At 35.4% G+C, this 15,782-nt stretch overlaps 1 protein-coding gene across 1 annotated transcript; it reads left to right on the top strand.

Annotated features, from left to right (window-relative positions):
- The first annotated feature begins 8,565 nt into the window (after positions 1 to 8,565).
- LOC104100483 (BEL1-like homeodomain protein 9) lies at positions 8,566 to 15,772 on the top strand. Its single transcript, XM_070181817.1, has 5 exons — positions 8,566 to 9,473; positions 12,653 to 13,029; positions 13,279 to 13,339; positions 13,635 to 14,247; positions 15,512 to 15,772. The coding sequence occupies exons 1-4, from the start codon at positions 8,874 to 8,876 to the stop codon at positions 14,130 to 14,132; spliced, it is 1,536 nt and encodes a 511-aa protein (XP_070037918.1). The 5' UTR covers positions 8,566 to 8,873; the 3' UTR covers positions 14,133 to 14,247; positions 15,512 to 15,772.
- The last annotated feature ends 10 nt before the right edge of the window (positions 15,773 to 15,782 follow it).

Raw genomic sequence — 15,782 nt, forward strand, 5'->3', positions numbered from 1 at the left:
AATATAGCCTACTATCAACACCCTACACTTAAACTATTGCTCGTCCCCGAGCAATCAAACCACAGTCTAAGAGGCCTAACTTCACTGAGCGACTTCCCTACTCGTCACACCAAGAATATTTTACATAAATTGAGGATATTAGTGCAATATCTACACCTCAAGAGTTGACTCCCTCTAGCCATGTAGTGTTCCTAACCGACTTACTTACTCTAATTCATAGGTCCAGACTTGCCTCTCCTTCATGAATCAAGTGCCTGCTCACAACAAAAGAGACTCATTTCACAATCAATAAAATTCACACACACTGAGGAACTTTAAAAGGAACAGAATTCACTCACCCTCTGAAATGACATTCTTGTGCCACAGAAAACGTACCATAGGCTTGCCCGTAGTGTACGACTCTACTAATTGAGCTCACTCAGTCTAGGATCAAGTAGGACTTTATTTGGATATAATGTAGGCTACAGGTTGGGTAGGATATATTTGGATATGATAGTGACTACGCCTCCCTAAGCACTTTAATACATTTATTTTACAATCAAGTCTGCACCTAAGTTAAACCAATATTTTCATCTTTAACACCACATATACCACCTCACACTTCTTCTTTGAGCACAATCACCTTAAAAGCCACCAAAGAATTATTACCAATCAACATGATACACTATTAACAATGTTCTTCTTTTCTTTTCTTTTTTTCACAAGTGGATTTTCCAACAAGATATACCTTTCTCCTTATTTCCCTAGTTCCACTCAAAAGCTCCACCAACTACCCCACACTTTATCCTTTGTAAATTCATAGTATTTTAAGTGCTTACGAGAGGTAAAGGGTTCAAAAAGATGGTCAATTCAAACAAGGGATAGGGCTTGTAATATGGTTGCCAAGGAAACAGGATTACAGGCTCAACGGGGTTAACTATGGTACATAGAAAATAGGTGGGTGGAGTATGTATATATATGGTTCAACAAAGAAATGCCTATATCACTTCCCAGACTAAACAAGACTACCATTTCGTTTTGCAGACACACGGGGCAAGTTCTAGGCGTTAAATATCGTGCACAAAATATAACAAGCCCCCCCACACACATGGCACATGACTCATTCCAGATTAGATCATCAAACACTCAGATAAAGGTACTTAAGCCAAATTAAGAACATACATTTTAAGGCCTTCTTACAAGAGTCAGCAAATGAGCCTAAGCGTCACACTAAAGTAACCGCTATATTCAAGGCATTACGAAATTACGGGATCCTATTCTAATTCTGCCCATAGCCCATAAGTTCCTAACTAAAAATAAAAAGCTAACTACACCCGGTTCAAACAAAACCCTTGGAAAAGAACCGTGGTTTGAAGAAAAACCAAGGGGGAATTGATATACTACTACAAAAGAAAATTGACTTTAGTCCCTCAAGAAACCTATCGAATGATATTTGATTTATACAAATAAACTACTAAACTATCTACATACAATATACAACAAAGTATCCCCCACCCCACACTTAAAAAGATGGCATGTCCCCATGTCATACAAAGTAAAGTAATGTAAGGTAAAGAAACTTCCCTGGTGGATCAGTCTTGATCGGAGACAGTGCTAGGGTCGAGATGACATGCTCTCCCCAGCGCATGCAGCCAACCCATGATTTTCTTTTCTGACTTTGCATTTTGGGTGGCCAAAGCATCAACTCTGGTCCCCAATTCCGTGACGGAAGTGTGCAGTCCTGCCATGTCTTATTGTAGGGCTGTCATTCGCATGCTCCGTCTGCCCTAGGATGGTCCTTCTGCCACTGCAGCCTGTTTCTGTGGGAGTGAGGTTGTTGGTAGGACAACTATTACCGGTGCTGCTGATTATAGCCATGCTGCCTTTGATAAGGCACAACTTGATCTTGTGGTCGTGCGCCTCCAGAATTGGGGTTGTGTTGTGGAAGGTTGGTTTTGTACTGCTGGTTTGGTGCTGGTCCCCATTGTTTCCCACCTTGCCTTTGACCTTCAAAATTATTGACATAATTCAAGTCTTCTCTGAAACCCTGATTGTCATTCTCTCCACTCCACGAGCACACATATGACTGGTTTATGCAAGGAGTGCACAATCCTCCATTCGTTGTATCAACAATGTGCACTTCCTTTGTACCCATCTCATCAATTTTCTTTGTCAGTATGCTCATCTGAGTCATGAGAGTGGCTATGTTCTCTGCATGGGAATTGTTTGGGTCAAGAGCAATAAAATGCACTATTGGTGTAAGTGGCCATCCAGCCTGAATTTTGAGCCATCTTGTTAAGAAGAATCTTGCACTGTGTGAATGTCTTGCTAAGAAATGCACCCCCAGCTGAAGAATCTACATTGGCCTTCAAACTATCTGCTAAACCCATGTAGAACCTCTGTCCCAGTATCTGATCTGGAATGCCATGGTGTGCACACTTCACTAGCATACCCTTGAACCTCTCCCAGGTTTCTTGCAAGGTCTCAGTTGGTTTCTGCCTGAACTGCAATGTCTCATCAATCTGCCTTGCAGTCTTGTTGGGAGGATAAAACTTGTTTAAGAACTGTTTGACTAATTCTTCCCAAGTGGCAATGGAGTTTATTGGGAGCGAATTCAGCCAAGTTTGAGCCTCTCCAGTCATAGAGAATGAAAACAGTAATAGCTTGATGACTTCGGGAGTCACATTCGGCTATCTTTGGGTCACACATATTGATAGAAAATTCTTCAGATGTTATTGTGGGTCTTCAATGTATGACCCGGAGAACAGTCCCTTATTTTACAACAGATGCAGCATGTTGTTGGTGATCTGGAATGTCTCCGCTTGTATCTGAGGTACATCAATGGCGGTGGCTAAGTTATCAGCAGTTGGTTGTGCCCAATCATAAAGAGCAGCTTCTGGCACAAGAGGTGCCACCACTCCATAGTTTGGGTCAACCCGATTATTCCGATTGTTTTCGTTGACATCGTCCATGTTGTCCATTTCAATTTTGAGTGTGTGTTTTTGTTTTAACTGTTTGTTCTTCTTGTTGGATCGATTTAATGCCCTGAATGATTTCTCGGGGTCTGAGAGTCCTTTAAAAATTTCACCAGTCCTCGAAGAGATTCTAGGCATACACCTGAGTCACAGGAGAATTCAAACATGAGAATTTCAATGGAAAAATTTAAACACCGTAAGAAATTGATCTAAACTAAGAATCCCAGCAATTCTTCTAAGTTGCAATAAATAACACCATTAGTTCCCCGGCAACGGCGCCAAAATTTGATCACGCCCAACTATGCCTTGTAAAAAGGACAAGCGGTCGCTGTAAATATAACCCGGTTCAAGTCCAGAGTCGAATCCCACAGGGAACTAACCTATTTACTACAACTTTAAATAATGTTGATGATAAGATCAGACAACTTCCGGATGCAATAGTTTTATGAATAATCAGTGAAATTTATTTAGCTAAGGAAAAATGACAATACAATTAGCAATAATCAAGAATAAAATTGAATTAAAGGGTAAACGGATCTAGGGCTATTGATTTCTCCAATTGCCGGATTAATTCTTAACTCTTTAGCTATAATCTCGCCGTAATACTCTATGAGGATTATGAGTTTTAGGGTACCGTAATTACCTCTCGATCAATTACAATAATTTACTAGAAGCATTCTCTCGAACTACTCTAGTTAACAATTTATGCAACTCAGAATTATCCCACCAAAGCTTCGTTATTTCTAACCCCACTTTTAAATTCAAGTAATTAATCTCTTAACTTACCCAAAAGTGATGTTGTTCAACAACAATCTAACCAAGTGTTCTTTCTCAAGCAACATAAGGTAACTAGACACGATTAATTGAGGGCCCTTCCAATTAACCACAATACAATACGTAGTTGAACAATCATAGAACAAACACGGCTCAATTATAACAAAATAAAGTCAAGATTTCATCCAACAATTGGTTCCATCAACCCTAGTTAATAGATTTAGCTACTCATACTAATGGAAAACAAATCACTAAAATAATTCATAATCAACAAATAGAAGTATGAAGAAGATGAAAACTCTTAGGAAATTATCCGTCTTCTCTCCCTCGTTCTTGCCTATAAAATCTTCTAAAACCAGTTATCTCCCACTTCTGGGCGAGTTTAGATTTCATATAGCTTTAGGTTAGTCGCCTAGAAAATTACATAATTAACCCTGCGTGTTTGGCTTTCGTCTACCCGTCTGCGGCTGCAGATTTCCACTGCCTCACTGCCTTGAGTTTGCGGACCAATTCGCGGCCGCGCACCTGGAGGGGCCGTCTCGATTGCTTTTCTCACTTCTTTTCGACCGGGCTAACCTTCGATTAGGCTTTCACACTCCATGTTGACTCCAAAATACTCGTTAGCTCCCTCCTAGCTCTGAGTAGCTCCAGCAAAGCATCAAATTCTTAATTAGAGCATTTTGTTATCTTTTAGCATTCAAATATCAATAAAGTACGGCTAAATTAGAGTGTAAGTAGTGTCTAAATTGCATAAATATAGCCTACTATCACCTGTCGAACCCATCTTTGTTCATCAGCCCCCGGGATCTTTGACCTCGATAACTTCTTTTGTTATTTTGCCCGGGGTTACATCTCGATTCACCGATTATGTGATTTTCATTATGCGGTCGGTATCGGTCCACGATCGGACCTTGTCCTCGATTAATATCCCTTCGAGCAGCGGGTTCGACCCCAACTGATCATTTTCGACCCTAATTTTTTTGATTGGTACCGATTGTGCATGTATGCCCACGTTATGGCTGGGTATTCGATCAGGTTATGCTTCAACTATCATGAGGCCGTCGAACTTCGCTCGTTCAAGCCTTAAGTGAAAGCCTGAACAGCCCAATCGTCTGTGACTGGTGGCAGATGCATTTGTTCCATTTGGAAACGAGATATGAGCTCCCTCAGCATCTCATTATCCTTTTGTCATACCTTGAAAAGATGTAATTTCCTTGTTGCATCTTTTATGGCACCGGTGTGTGCTTTTACAAAAGAATCTGCTAACATGGCAAACGAGTCAATGAAATTTGGTGGTAGGTTGTGTTACCAAATTATTGCTCCCTTCGAGAGGGTCTCTCCGAATTCTTTTAACAGCACAGATTCGATTTTATCGTCTTCTAAATCATTTCCCTTAATGGCACAGGTGTAAGAAGTGACATGCTAGTTGGGGTCGGTCGTTCCATTATATTTGGGAATTTCGGGCATACAAAATTTTTTGGGGATTGGTTTTGGGGCTGCGCTCGAGGGGAAAGGTTTTTGCACGAATTTTTTGGAATCCAACCATTTTATCATTGGTGGAGCTCCTGGGATCTGATCGATCTTGGAGTTATATGTTTCTACTTTTTTATCGTTCGCTTCGACTCGCTTTGTGAGCTCCTCGAGTAATTTAGCAATTTTTGGAGTAGTCCCCGATTCTTGCTCGGTTGACCTTACTATGGCTGGCTCTATTCTGTGGGCGATTTTTCGAGGCAGATTGGGCTTTGGCCTGCTCGGTACCTGGTTTTGGCTCTACAACTAAGCTATTGCTGCCTGTTAAGCTTGCAACATTTCGAAAATCATACGCAAGCTGACGCCGTTTACCTCGACGTTATGGGTATATCAAGCTGCAGACCGAGTGCCACCATGAATGCTATTCTCGGGTTCAGAATGTAGGTTCGCCTTAATGGCCACATCCGAATTGATATCTACCGGCAATTCGATCCGAGCTCCGACGGCATTGACAAGTGGTCTTTCGGTACTGGGCGTCAAGTTATTGATCTCATCTTGAAGACCGACTTCGTTGTCGATAGGTGAGGCCATTTGATTGGTAGTTAGTCGTTGCTAATCCAAAATCCAAGATACTTTCAGAAACAAGTGCAAAACGGTGTGTTTTTGTAGATTCGTATCAAATAACCATTGTTATCCTTATCCCCACGGTAGGCGCCAAACTGTTTACCCGAAAAATAGATATAGTTGAATTTATATGTAATTCTAAGGATAAGTGATATAGCTTGATACAAATTGTAAGAATAAATAGAAATATCAAATATGGATTACAAAGAACGCAAAATAAGCAAGATTGGAAAGAAGATGATGGTTTAGACTAAGCAAAATGGGTCAATTAATAAAGCCTCAGAGAATAGTTCTTGAATATAGGAGAATATGGGGCCTGAATTACAATGTAAGAAAAAGACCTCTCCTTACAGAAATAATAACTATCCCCTTTATAGTAGAGGAATCTTATTTTAGATATAATTTAAAATACATAGTGGGAAACCCATGATAAATCAGCTTTTCCATAATTCCTGCTAGGATTCTCTCCTTTAGTGGGATTGCAACGGCTCTTGTCTATGAACTCGATATTGACTCGAGTTTTCGGTCTTTACTCGAGTCTCTCAATCTTGACTAGAGCTCGATTCTGACTCGGATCCTTGCATCGATTCGGCGTCAGTGTTGGTCGATCTATGAATCATAAGCTCGATAACTTTACTTTGCATCATAGTTCGATTTGGATTCGAGCTTGATAATGATATCGAGCTCGACATTGATCGGTCTCTCGGGCTCAAAGCTTGTTTGTACCATCTTCGGAACCCATCTCGAAGTCTTACTCCGATCCATTACGTTTTGACCTCGATCAATCATACGAAGACTGAAATCTATTTCGACCGTATACATAAGGATCTCGCATATGCCTATGCTAAGGAAAGAAAGCCCCCCCCCCCCCCCCCATTGGTCAGTCTTACGAAAGTAAGAGCCCGTTTGGCCATGAAATTGATCTTACCTTTTTTCGAAATCAGTATTTGGCCATAAAATTTTAAATTTTTACTTGAAGATGAATTTTGGAATTTTTTAAAAATTTAAAAAATTTCAAAAAGCTGTTTTTCTAAATTTTTACTCAAATCACTCACAAAAATTCAAAAACAACCCAAAATTTTATATTCATGTCCAAACACAACTCTAATTTTCAAATACAATTTTCACTTGAAAACAATTTCATTTTTTTCGGAAGTTTACAATTCTTATGTCCAAATGCCCACTAAGTAAGTACAATGTTTATAACCAAAGAAAAATATAGAGATTTAAGAAAGAGCCTTGCTTATTCATTTGGCACACACTTCTTTTTTTTTTTTGTAAGCGGTGTCATATTTAAGTAAATAATAATAGATAAATAAGTATTATTTAATATCATATTCATCCATGTTGTAAGCCTTGGCCCAATGGTTTAGTTGAATATTATTACAAAGAGAAGTATATGTCCAATATTTCTTTGCCTCGAAGTTTTAACAAAAAAATACTCGCTCAAAGATGTTCAAAAACTAGAACGTATAGGTCAAGCCTCGAACCTACAACCTTTATAAGCCGAAATATGAGCTTGACCAGTGGATCAAAAAATAATATTTGCCAAGAAGCGGTGTCATTATTATATATTGCTTCATATTTGTAGAATATTAGTATAAACATTAAATATTTTTCCGGCAAAATGGTATCGGATGACACCTCTTTCACCTAGGGGTGTCAATGGTTAGGTTCGGTTGGTTATTTTATAAAATTTGTATCATACTAATTTTTCGGTTATTCTATTATATATAACCAAAATTAGATTTTTTGAAGCCGTCTCAATCATATCAGTTTCTGTTCGGTATTGGTACGGTTCGGTTAATTTTCTGTATTTTTATAAATATCATGTAAAAGTCGCTAGTAAAAGTAGAATGCAATAATATGCATATTTTTATAGGATTTAGCAAAACTCTTTAGGCATTTTTACATTTTAAAGAGTGATGAATTAAGAAAATATGAAAGATGGTTAGAGTATAGATCCATCAACTATTCTATAACAACGTAAAAGAAACTAAGCAAATTAATATAAAAATATATAAATTACACGAGTGGAAAGATATTAATCAAGTTGGGACTGAGACTCAAGAATAAAATCTATATTCAAAAGGATAAATCTAAATCATACTTGTTGGCTAAATCTAAATATATATTTAATTACTTGTTGGCTTGTAACTATTTTCATAATTCCAAAATTCAAGGAAAAATTTAATACTTTATTATTTTTAAACTTAATATATTAGTATATTTTTCACATGTAAATTTATTCGGTACGGTTCGATATTTTTTTCGGTTTATTTTCATAAAATAAAAATCATACACTAATTATCGCCACAGTTATAGATTTATATAAAAACCTACAATTTTATTAAAAGAAACCTAAAATTCGATTCGATACGGTATAGTTCGATCGATTTAGTCGATTTTTAAATATACATTAATACCCTACTTTCACCCATGTGCATTCACCCCTGTTAAGCACTGCTCCTCTCTCCGTGGTCTGAACAAAGGTGGATAGACATTCTTGTTTCTTATTTATCTCCATTCCGAATTTTTCACACAAAATATGTCTTATTAAAATTACAATAAATATTACTCCAGCTTTTATTTCAAAAATTATAATATATCCAATGATAAAATTTTAAAGATTAGAACATAAATTTTAAATTCTGATTTGTGCCTATACAATGCATTTCACAACCTCTATACTACCAAAACATCCCCATTCTATATATGAGTGAGTGTAACAGTGATTTCCCTCGTTTAAGGTGATTGTCTTTTCTATTTCTCTCTCTGCCAATATTTTGCAGCCTCAACTCAGACTGAAAGATATCAGTATACTGTCATAATCCACAATACTACTACTAGTACTACTATTAATAATAACAATAGCCTTTCACTTCATCCAATCACACCCACAACATCTCTTCATTCAGTACTGTTCCTGATTTTCACTCCTTTCTTTTCTCTTCTTTTCATCTATTCTTCTCCATCCTTTCATCTCCTTCTTTCCTCAGTCTTTACAGAAAAACAGTAAAATAAAAATAAATATAGAGTCTTGTTGTAGTGATGGCTGAAGGATTTGAACCATACCATGTCCCACAACAAAGTAGAAGAGATAAACTTCGAGTTTTAGTTGATGATAATCTTCAACTCCAAAATTATCCTTCTTGTTTAGTTCCTCTTTACGATCCATCAATTATATCTTCAGATTTGCCAAGTTTTCAAGAAATTAATGGCACCCCATTTTTTTACACCCCTCAAAACCTAAGATTTCTTGATCAATCTATCCGTACTAGTGGTGAAGATATGGTGCATAATAATAATAATAATAATACAAATGGTCAAGGTTTATCTTTGTCTTTGTCATCTCTTCATCACAATACTACTAATCATGACTTTCTGTCAAAGAGTAGTTGTGTTCCACTTGGACCTTTTACGGGCTACTCTTTAATTCTAAAGAGATCAAGATTTTTGAAACCTGCACAATTGTTGTTAGAAGAATTATCATGTGATGTGGGTAGAGAGATTTATGCTGAAAAATTAGCAGCTGATGATTTTAGTTTAATGGATCCTTCACATGAGAATATTGTTGTTGATCGACAAGATTGTAGTAATGGAGATGAGCATGGGAAGAAGAAATCCAGGTTAATTTTGATGCTTCATGAGGTACCTTTATTATATTTAGTCGTAAGGCTTTTTTTGGTACTCATAATTATTGGAGTAAATGATTTTGTTAATTTGAATTAGGAGTTTAATGTTCACTTTTTCTTGCTTATTTGATTTTTCTTCTTCTTAAAAAGTACGTAGTCAAATTATATTGATGTAGTAGGGTGGAGAATTACTAGCTTGTTTCTGTAATGTAGAACGTTTTCTATGTTTGGCCATGACTTTACCACTTGCAAATACTCAAGTCTTTTTTGGAAAGTTAACATTTAGCTATACAGATAATGAACATTGATTAAGTATTTATAAACTCTTGTTGGTGAAATATTGATAAACGAGGAGCATTTCTAGTGAAATATTTTTTTTTTTTTTCATTTACTGAGTGATATTCATTTTCAATCAACAACTTTCAACTACTAAATTCTCTTTCTCAAATTCCACTTTAAATAATTTTTTGTTTGTTTTCAAATATAACCAACATTGTCCGCCTACTTAAATTCATCCCAAGGACCGCTTTGCCCTTTTTTATCTTATGATTCTATATAGCTGTTGTCCGTGAGAATTTCATACTTGTCTTTCACTAGAATATATTTGCAATTAAATGCAGAGAGGCTTTTTAAAGTGATGAATTATCGTTCTATGTCCGTACAAGCATGCACTATTAGATTTAGGGTATTTATTTAGATGCTTTTAGCAATGATATTATTTACTAAGTAATATTTTAATGTAATTTATAGTATATGGCTTTGTCTATTTGTGCAACCTAGCTAGATGCCTGTCATATAGGCGTACAGGTTCTTATAGATCACTAAGTTATCTTTTCTGAATAGGTGCTTGAGGGAATATATGCACTATAATTGGTGCCTTAAGTAAAGTGCCCCACTATATTAGATAATTAAGAATAAGAGATAATTAATCGCGAGATTAAATTTGAGATGAATTTATACTACATTTATTTGGGATAAAATTGCGGTAATAGTGTTATTTTTATCCCTATGGAAGGGTAAGATAACAATTTCGGATTAATTAATCATAAGATAACTTGTTTCCCAACCAAATCCTTTAAAGAATTATAATAGGTGACAATGTTAACTAAACTTTGGCTTATTGTTATTGTGTAGAAATCAATTCAAAGGATTCCATCTAAAAGGGTTTATTCTAGGAGGAAAAGTTTTTTTAGAGAAAATTAATGCTACCTTAAACTTAGTAAAGATGGATTCGCGATGGTTTCTCAAGTGCCCCTATTTCCTTATTTTTCTCATATTCTCTTTCTTTTAATTGTTTATTAATTAATCTTATTTTCTTCCCTATGTAAGATATATTCAGCCTTTTTTTTTTCCTACCGTACCGTTCTTTTGTTCTGAACACCATTTGGTTGCTTTGATCCTAGCAGCTATACAGTTTTCGTTTCAGAAAAATGTTTTGTGAAGGTGCAATTAGATTATATTGTATTCAATGAGTTCAAAATATAATGAGCATACAGAATATATGTTACTACTAGTTTTGTGCACCTAATAATGATCTTAATTGTTAAGTGATAGAGGTATATATCTACATAATCTTAAATTAATGTTAATTGTAATGAGAGTCTTTTGAAGAAGTCCGGCTGTGAGAATATTCAACTTTACATCAAATTGGACCTGGTTGGATGCAAATTACATATATCTTCTGTATTAGGAAAAGAAAATACTAGTAAAGCAAGAGTACAAATTATTTGTTTAGTGGCTCATGTCACGTTTCGCCCTAGGCGGAGCCGTGATTTTTGGATCACTGCGTCAAGTGTTAATGACTGAGTTCTACAATTAATTTTTATATATATTTCGTGAATTCAAAACACTAAATACTTTATTGGAGCAAAAGTTTCTGGGTTCGGCCAAAATCGCAGATCGGCTTGTGCTTTTGCTTGCGTTTAGGTGCAATAAATTTATTTTTAGTTTGAGAATTAATGCATGTAACAATAGAGAAAATTCAATAAAGCATAAAATTAATTTTCACTAAGACGAAACACTTGGGTAGGTCAGACCTTGTCATAGTGTAAACGATAAACGAGTGATATACATTATACAGTGTCCCGTGGGCCAGCAATACTGAGTTTAAAAAAAGAACTTCTCCAAAGTAAAAAAAAGATTTGAATCAATTTGTAAAAAAACTTCTCCAAAGTAAAAAAAAAAAGATTTGAACCAATTTGTAAAAGCTGCTGTTAATCTTTTCAAAATGGATTATATTGTCACTCATGCCAATATAACTAGATATTATGATATCTTCAGGATATGAAAAGCATCATATGTTGCATGAGAATTTTTTTTGTATTTCTTGAACTTATCAGATATACAATCACTGATAGGCGTTGCTCTTTTTAGTAAGGATTTAACTTAAATACACTGAAAGTGTAAGGAATTATTATACCATAGAGGGTTGTATAGTTCATACTAGTTATACGGAAATTATAATGCAGAAATTGTTCATGTATGATTAATATTGAAGTATTGTTATGCAGTCATAAATAATGAGGAAATTGTTATACATGAATTACTTACTTTAAAATGATATTTTTTTCTTTAAATAGTTTAATCCCATCATCGCTACTATATACATTATTATTCCACATTCTATCACGCATAAAATAATACGTAGATTCATGTATAACTTAAGCGGCTATTTTTTTCTTGTGCGGCTAACTAAACATTTGGTATTATTTTATACTAGGATTAATTATTCCAAACCATTAATCAGATGACCGCTTAATCTACTTTAACCTCTCCTACTTGTTTGCCACTGAGGTATAGTTATTATTGTAGTATATTTTGACTTATTGTAGCAGGTAACAAGGAGCGGATTTAGCGGGGCGGAAGAGGGTACCCCTTCGCCGAAAAATTATACTGTATATATAAATCAAAATATGATTTTTACCTCTATATATTATGTTTTGAATTCCCTTGACACCGTTTAAAAGCATAGTTTAGTGGTCAAGGGTCTTCAAGACCTTGTAGAGAACCTGTCTTATTTTTCAAGTTATTACTAATTTCATATTTTATTGGCTGTAGTTATCTCTACATATAACCGTGTAGGTGTATAAAAGTTAAACTCTTTTGGATAAGCTTTTATGGGAAGCTTACTACTAAATAAATGAAACAAAATATTTGTAATGTTTCTCAATAACTCTCTTTTGATGCTATTGACAGGTATACCAAAGGTATAAGCAGTACCATCAGCAGCTACAAATGGTTGTGACATCTTTTGAATCTGTTGCTGGACTTGGGAATGCAGCACCGTTTGCAAACTTAGCTTTAAAAACCATGTCCAAACACTTCAACTGCCTTAAAAATGCCATCACTGACCAACTGCAATTTACAAACGAATCTCGTCATGGTCAAAGAAATTGTGAAAGAGACCCTATCCCTAGAGTTGGCAAAGGACTCTATTGCCAAAGACCAGATCAAATCCACAATAATGCTGGATTTGCTGATAGGACTCAACCTATTTGGCGACCACAACGAGGACTTCCTGAGCGTGCAGTGACCGTTCTTAGAGCTTGGTTGTTTGACCATTTTCTTCACCCGTAAGTAATGTTAATATGAATTCAGAGTATTTAACTTGATATACACTCACAGTCCAATGATTTCTTAAATTTCACTTATTACAGACGGTTAGGTGATTTGATAGTATAAGTTTTTAGCCCTTGTTAATGTAGAGAGGTTAAACTCTTGCTTTAGAAATTCAGTGGAGATTCATACATCTTAGCAGAAGCAATCACATTGAGATCCATTTCTTATTAAGTTTTGACTCCTTAAGATTGTTGTTGTTGCAGTTACCCTACGGACACTGACAAAGTAATGTTAGCCAAACAGACTGGGCTCTCAAGGAATCAGGTTCGCATATCTTACTTCGTTCTGTGATTGTGAAGGAATTAACCCTGGAAAGGGAATGCGGAAAGTTTTAATTTGCAAAAGGGGTAGGTAGGAGTGTGAGCGGATTATAAAATATATGGACATATTTCATATATTTAGTGTTGCTTCTAACATATTCACTTTGAATTCTTGTATACACGTAAAAAATATTTACACCATTAGTGCAGTCTAACTTATTGATTATAGCATGTTAGTTACCGTTTTTATCAGGTAGTTAATTGCTGTGCTATAGCTAATACAAGTTGTCATGAATCAGGTTTCTAATTGGTTCATCAATGCAAGAGTAAGACTCTGGAAACCTATGGTGGAGGAGATACACATGCTTGAAACTAAGGAAGCTCATAATAAAGCTTCTCAAAGGGAGGGACATAACAGCAACAACAACAACAACTCCATTGAACATTTTCCTACGAGTAATTCACATGCAGCATGTGAAACTCCATCTACTTCTGCACCAAGATTACAAGACACTCCACCAAAACGAACTCGAAATGATTTTCCAATGGGAAACGCAGATTCAATAAGTTTATCTTATGGCAATTTGTCAACTGGAACGAGTGGCGTGTCCTTAACCTTGGGCCTTCATCAGAATACTGGGATTGGTTTATCGGAGCCCTTTCCGATTAATGCAGCTCGACGTTTTGGTATTGATGCAAATAGTGACAGGTTTATTGTTGGTGGATTTGAAGAACAAAATGGACAATTCGGAAGAAATTTTGTTGGTGGGCAGTTTTTGCATGATTTTGCTGGTTGAAGAAGATTTTGGACTTCTTCATTTCATAAGTCTTCAATCTATCAATTAACCAAAAAGGCTTCAGTTTGATATACTCTTCAGAATCGCATGACCATCTAGGGCTGGTCCTTTGGAGGTATATTTCAACCTTAGACCCATTGAGTAGAATAGCAAGTTCTGATGCCTATTGTTTATAATTGTGATTAAATATTTGTTTATACTTCAGTCTTTTCATCTGTTTCAGGATAAGTTAACCTGCTCATGCATTGACATTCAAGACTTGTTCATGGTTTTTCTTGAAATCAGGGGAAGAAAATGAAATTATATTATAAAAAAAATGGAAAAGAAGAAGACACTTACATTTAATCTTTTCTTTGTTTTCAGTAGAGAGTGATTAAGGAGAAGAAATTATGCTTGTTTAACTTTTATACATCGATAATATATTAATAAATTTACACTATCAGGTCATTTATAGGTAACTATCCATAGCAAGTTAGATTAGGAATCTGGAAAAATAAGACATATTACTTATATAAAAACTCTTCACATAGTTAAATTGTTCTTCTTGGTTTTTTTTTCTCCTTTAGATATAATGTTATGATGTACTGTTTTTGTTATCTTTCTTGGTTGCATGGAGGGTGCTTTATGCATGGCCTGTCTTTCTTGTTTTTTTTTTTTCCATTAGTGTATACAAGTTATAAAAGGAAGATTTGGAGCAACAATAAAATTATCTCCGTATAACCTGTAAATCACGAGTTCGAGCGGTGAAATTAGTCATTGATGCATCATGATAAGTTTTCTATATCATAGTGCGGTCTTTACCTAGAACCTAAATGAACGCGAGATGTTTTATGTATTGAGAGCCTTTTCTTGTCATTAGGGTATACAATTTACGATCATTTTCCTTCACATATAATGTTACATTGTTCTTTTTATCTTTCTTCTTGGTTAAATGGAGAGGAGGCTGCTTTATGCATGGCCGGCCTTTAATTTGTTCGTTTAGATGCAAGTCTTCTTTTTTTTTTTGGCTGCTTTCTAAGGAGCAATCATTTCAGGCTAGTTTCTATATGTTTTTTTAACTAAGTTCTGTACATGTCTTCTTCCTAGAGCAATTAGGGAATCTTTTAATATGTGGTGCAGTAGTTTAAACCTTTTTTCCTAGCGGTGGGCCTTTTCTCATTATATAATTCAAAATTCTATTATTCTGAAAGTAGATGCAGGCAGTTCTTTTGTTTTTGATATTTATCTGGAAAGACTTTTTTGGCATAGTTAGCCATTATTATATTATTTTATGGCTGAGAATTGACATGCTTTGTAATGATTTATTTCTGTACAAGGTGCACTATAATAATTTTCGTTTCTTGTTCTGCTTTCTCTTTTTCCTTTTTTTCTTTATTCAGGGCAGAAAAATGTAAATAGTATCTTAGAGCGTTACAACGGACAGAATTTTGAAGATAAACTTGGAAATGTTCTGTTCTGCTCGGTGTATGGTATTCATTTGGTAAGGTAAATATTGGATATGATGTAATTTACAATGAAATAATTAAAATATGATCACATTTTTGTGGTGTAAAGCAGTGTTTTGATGCTTTTCGAATTCGGTGTATCAATTCCAGTTTAACTTGCAGTATGCTCTTCATGATTTTTGGCTTTTGATGAAATTGTCATGTA

Source organism: Nicotiana tomentosiformis, chromosome 7 (assembly GCF_000390325.3).
Source record: "Nicotiana tomentosiformis chromosome 7, ASM39032v3, whole genome shotgun sequence".
Taxonomy (NCBI): Eukaryota; Viridiplantae; Streptophyta; class Magnoliopsida; order Solanales; family Solanaceae; genus Nicotiana; species Nicotiana tomentosiformis.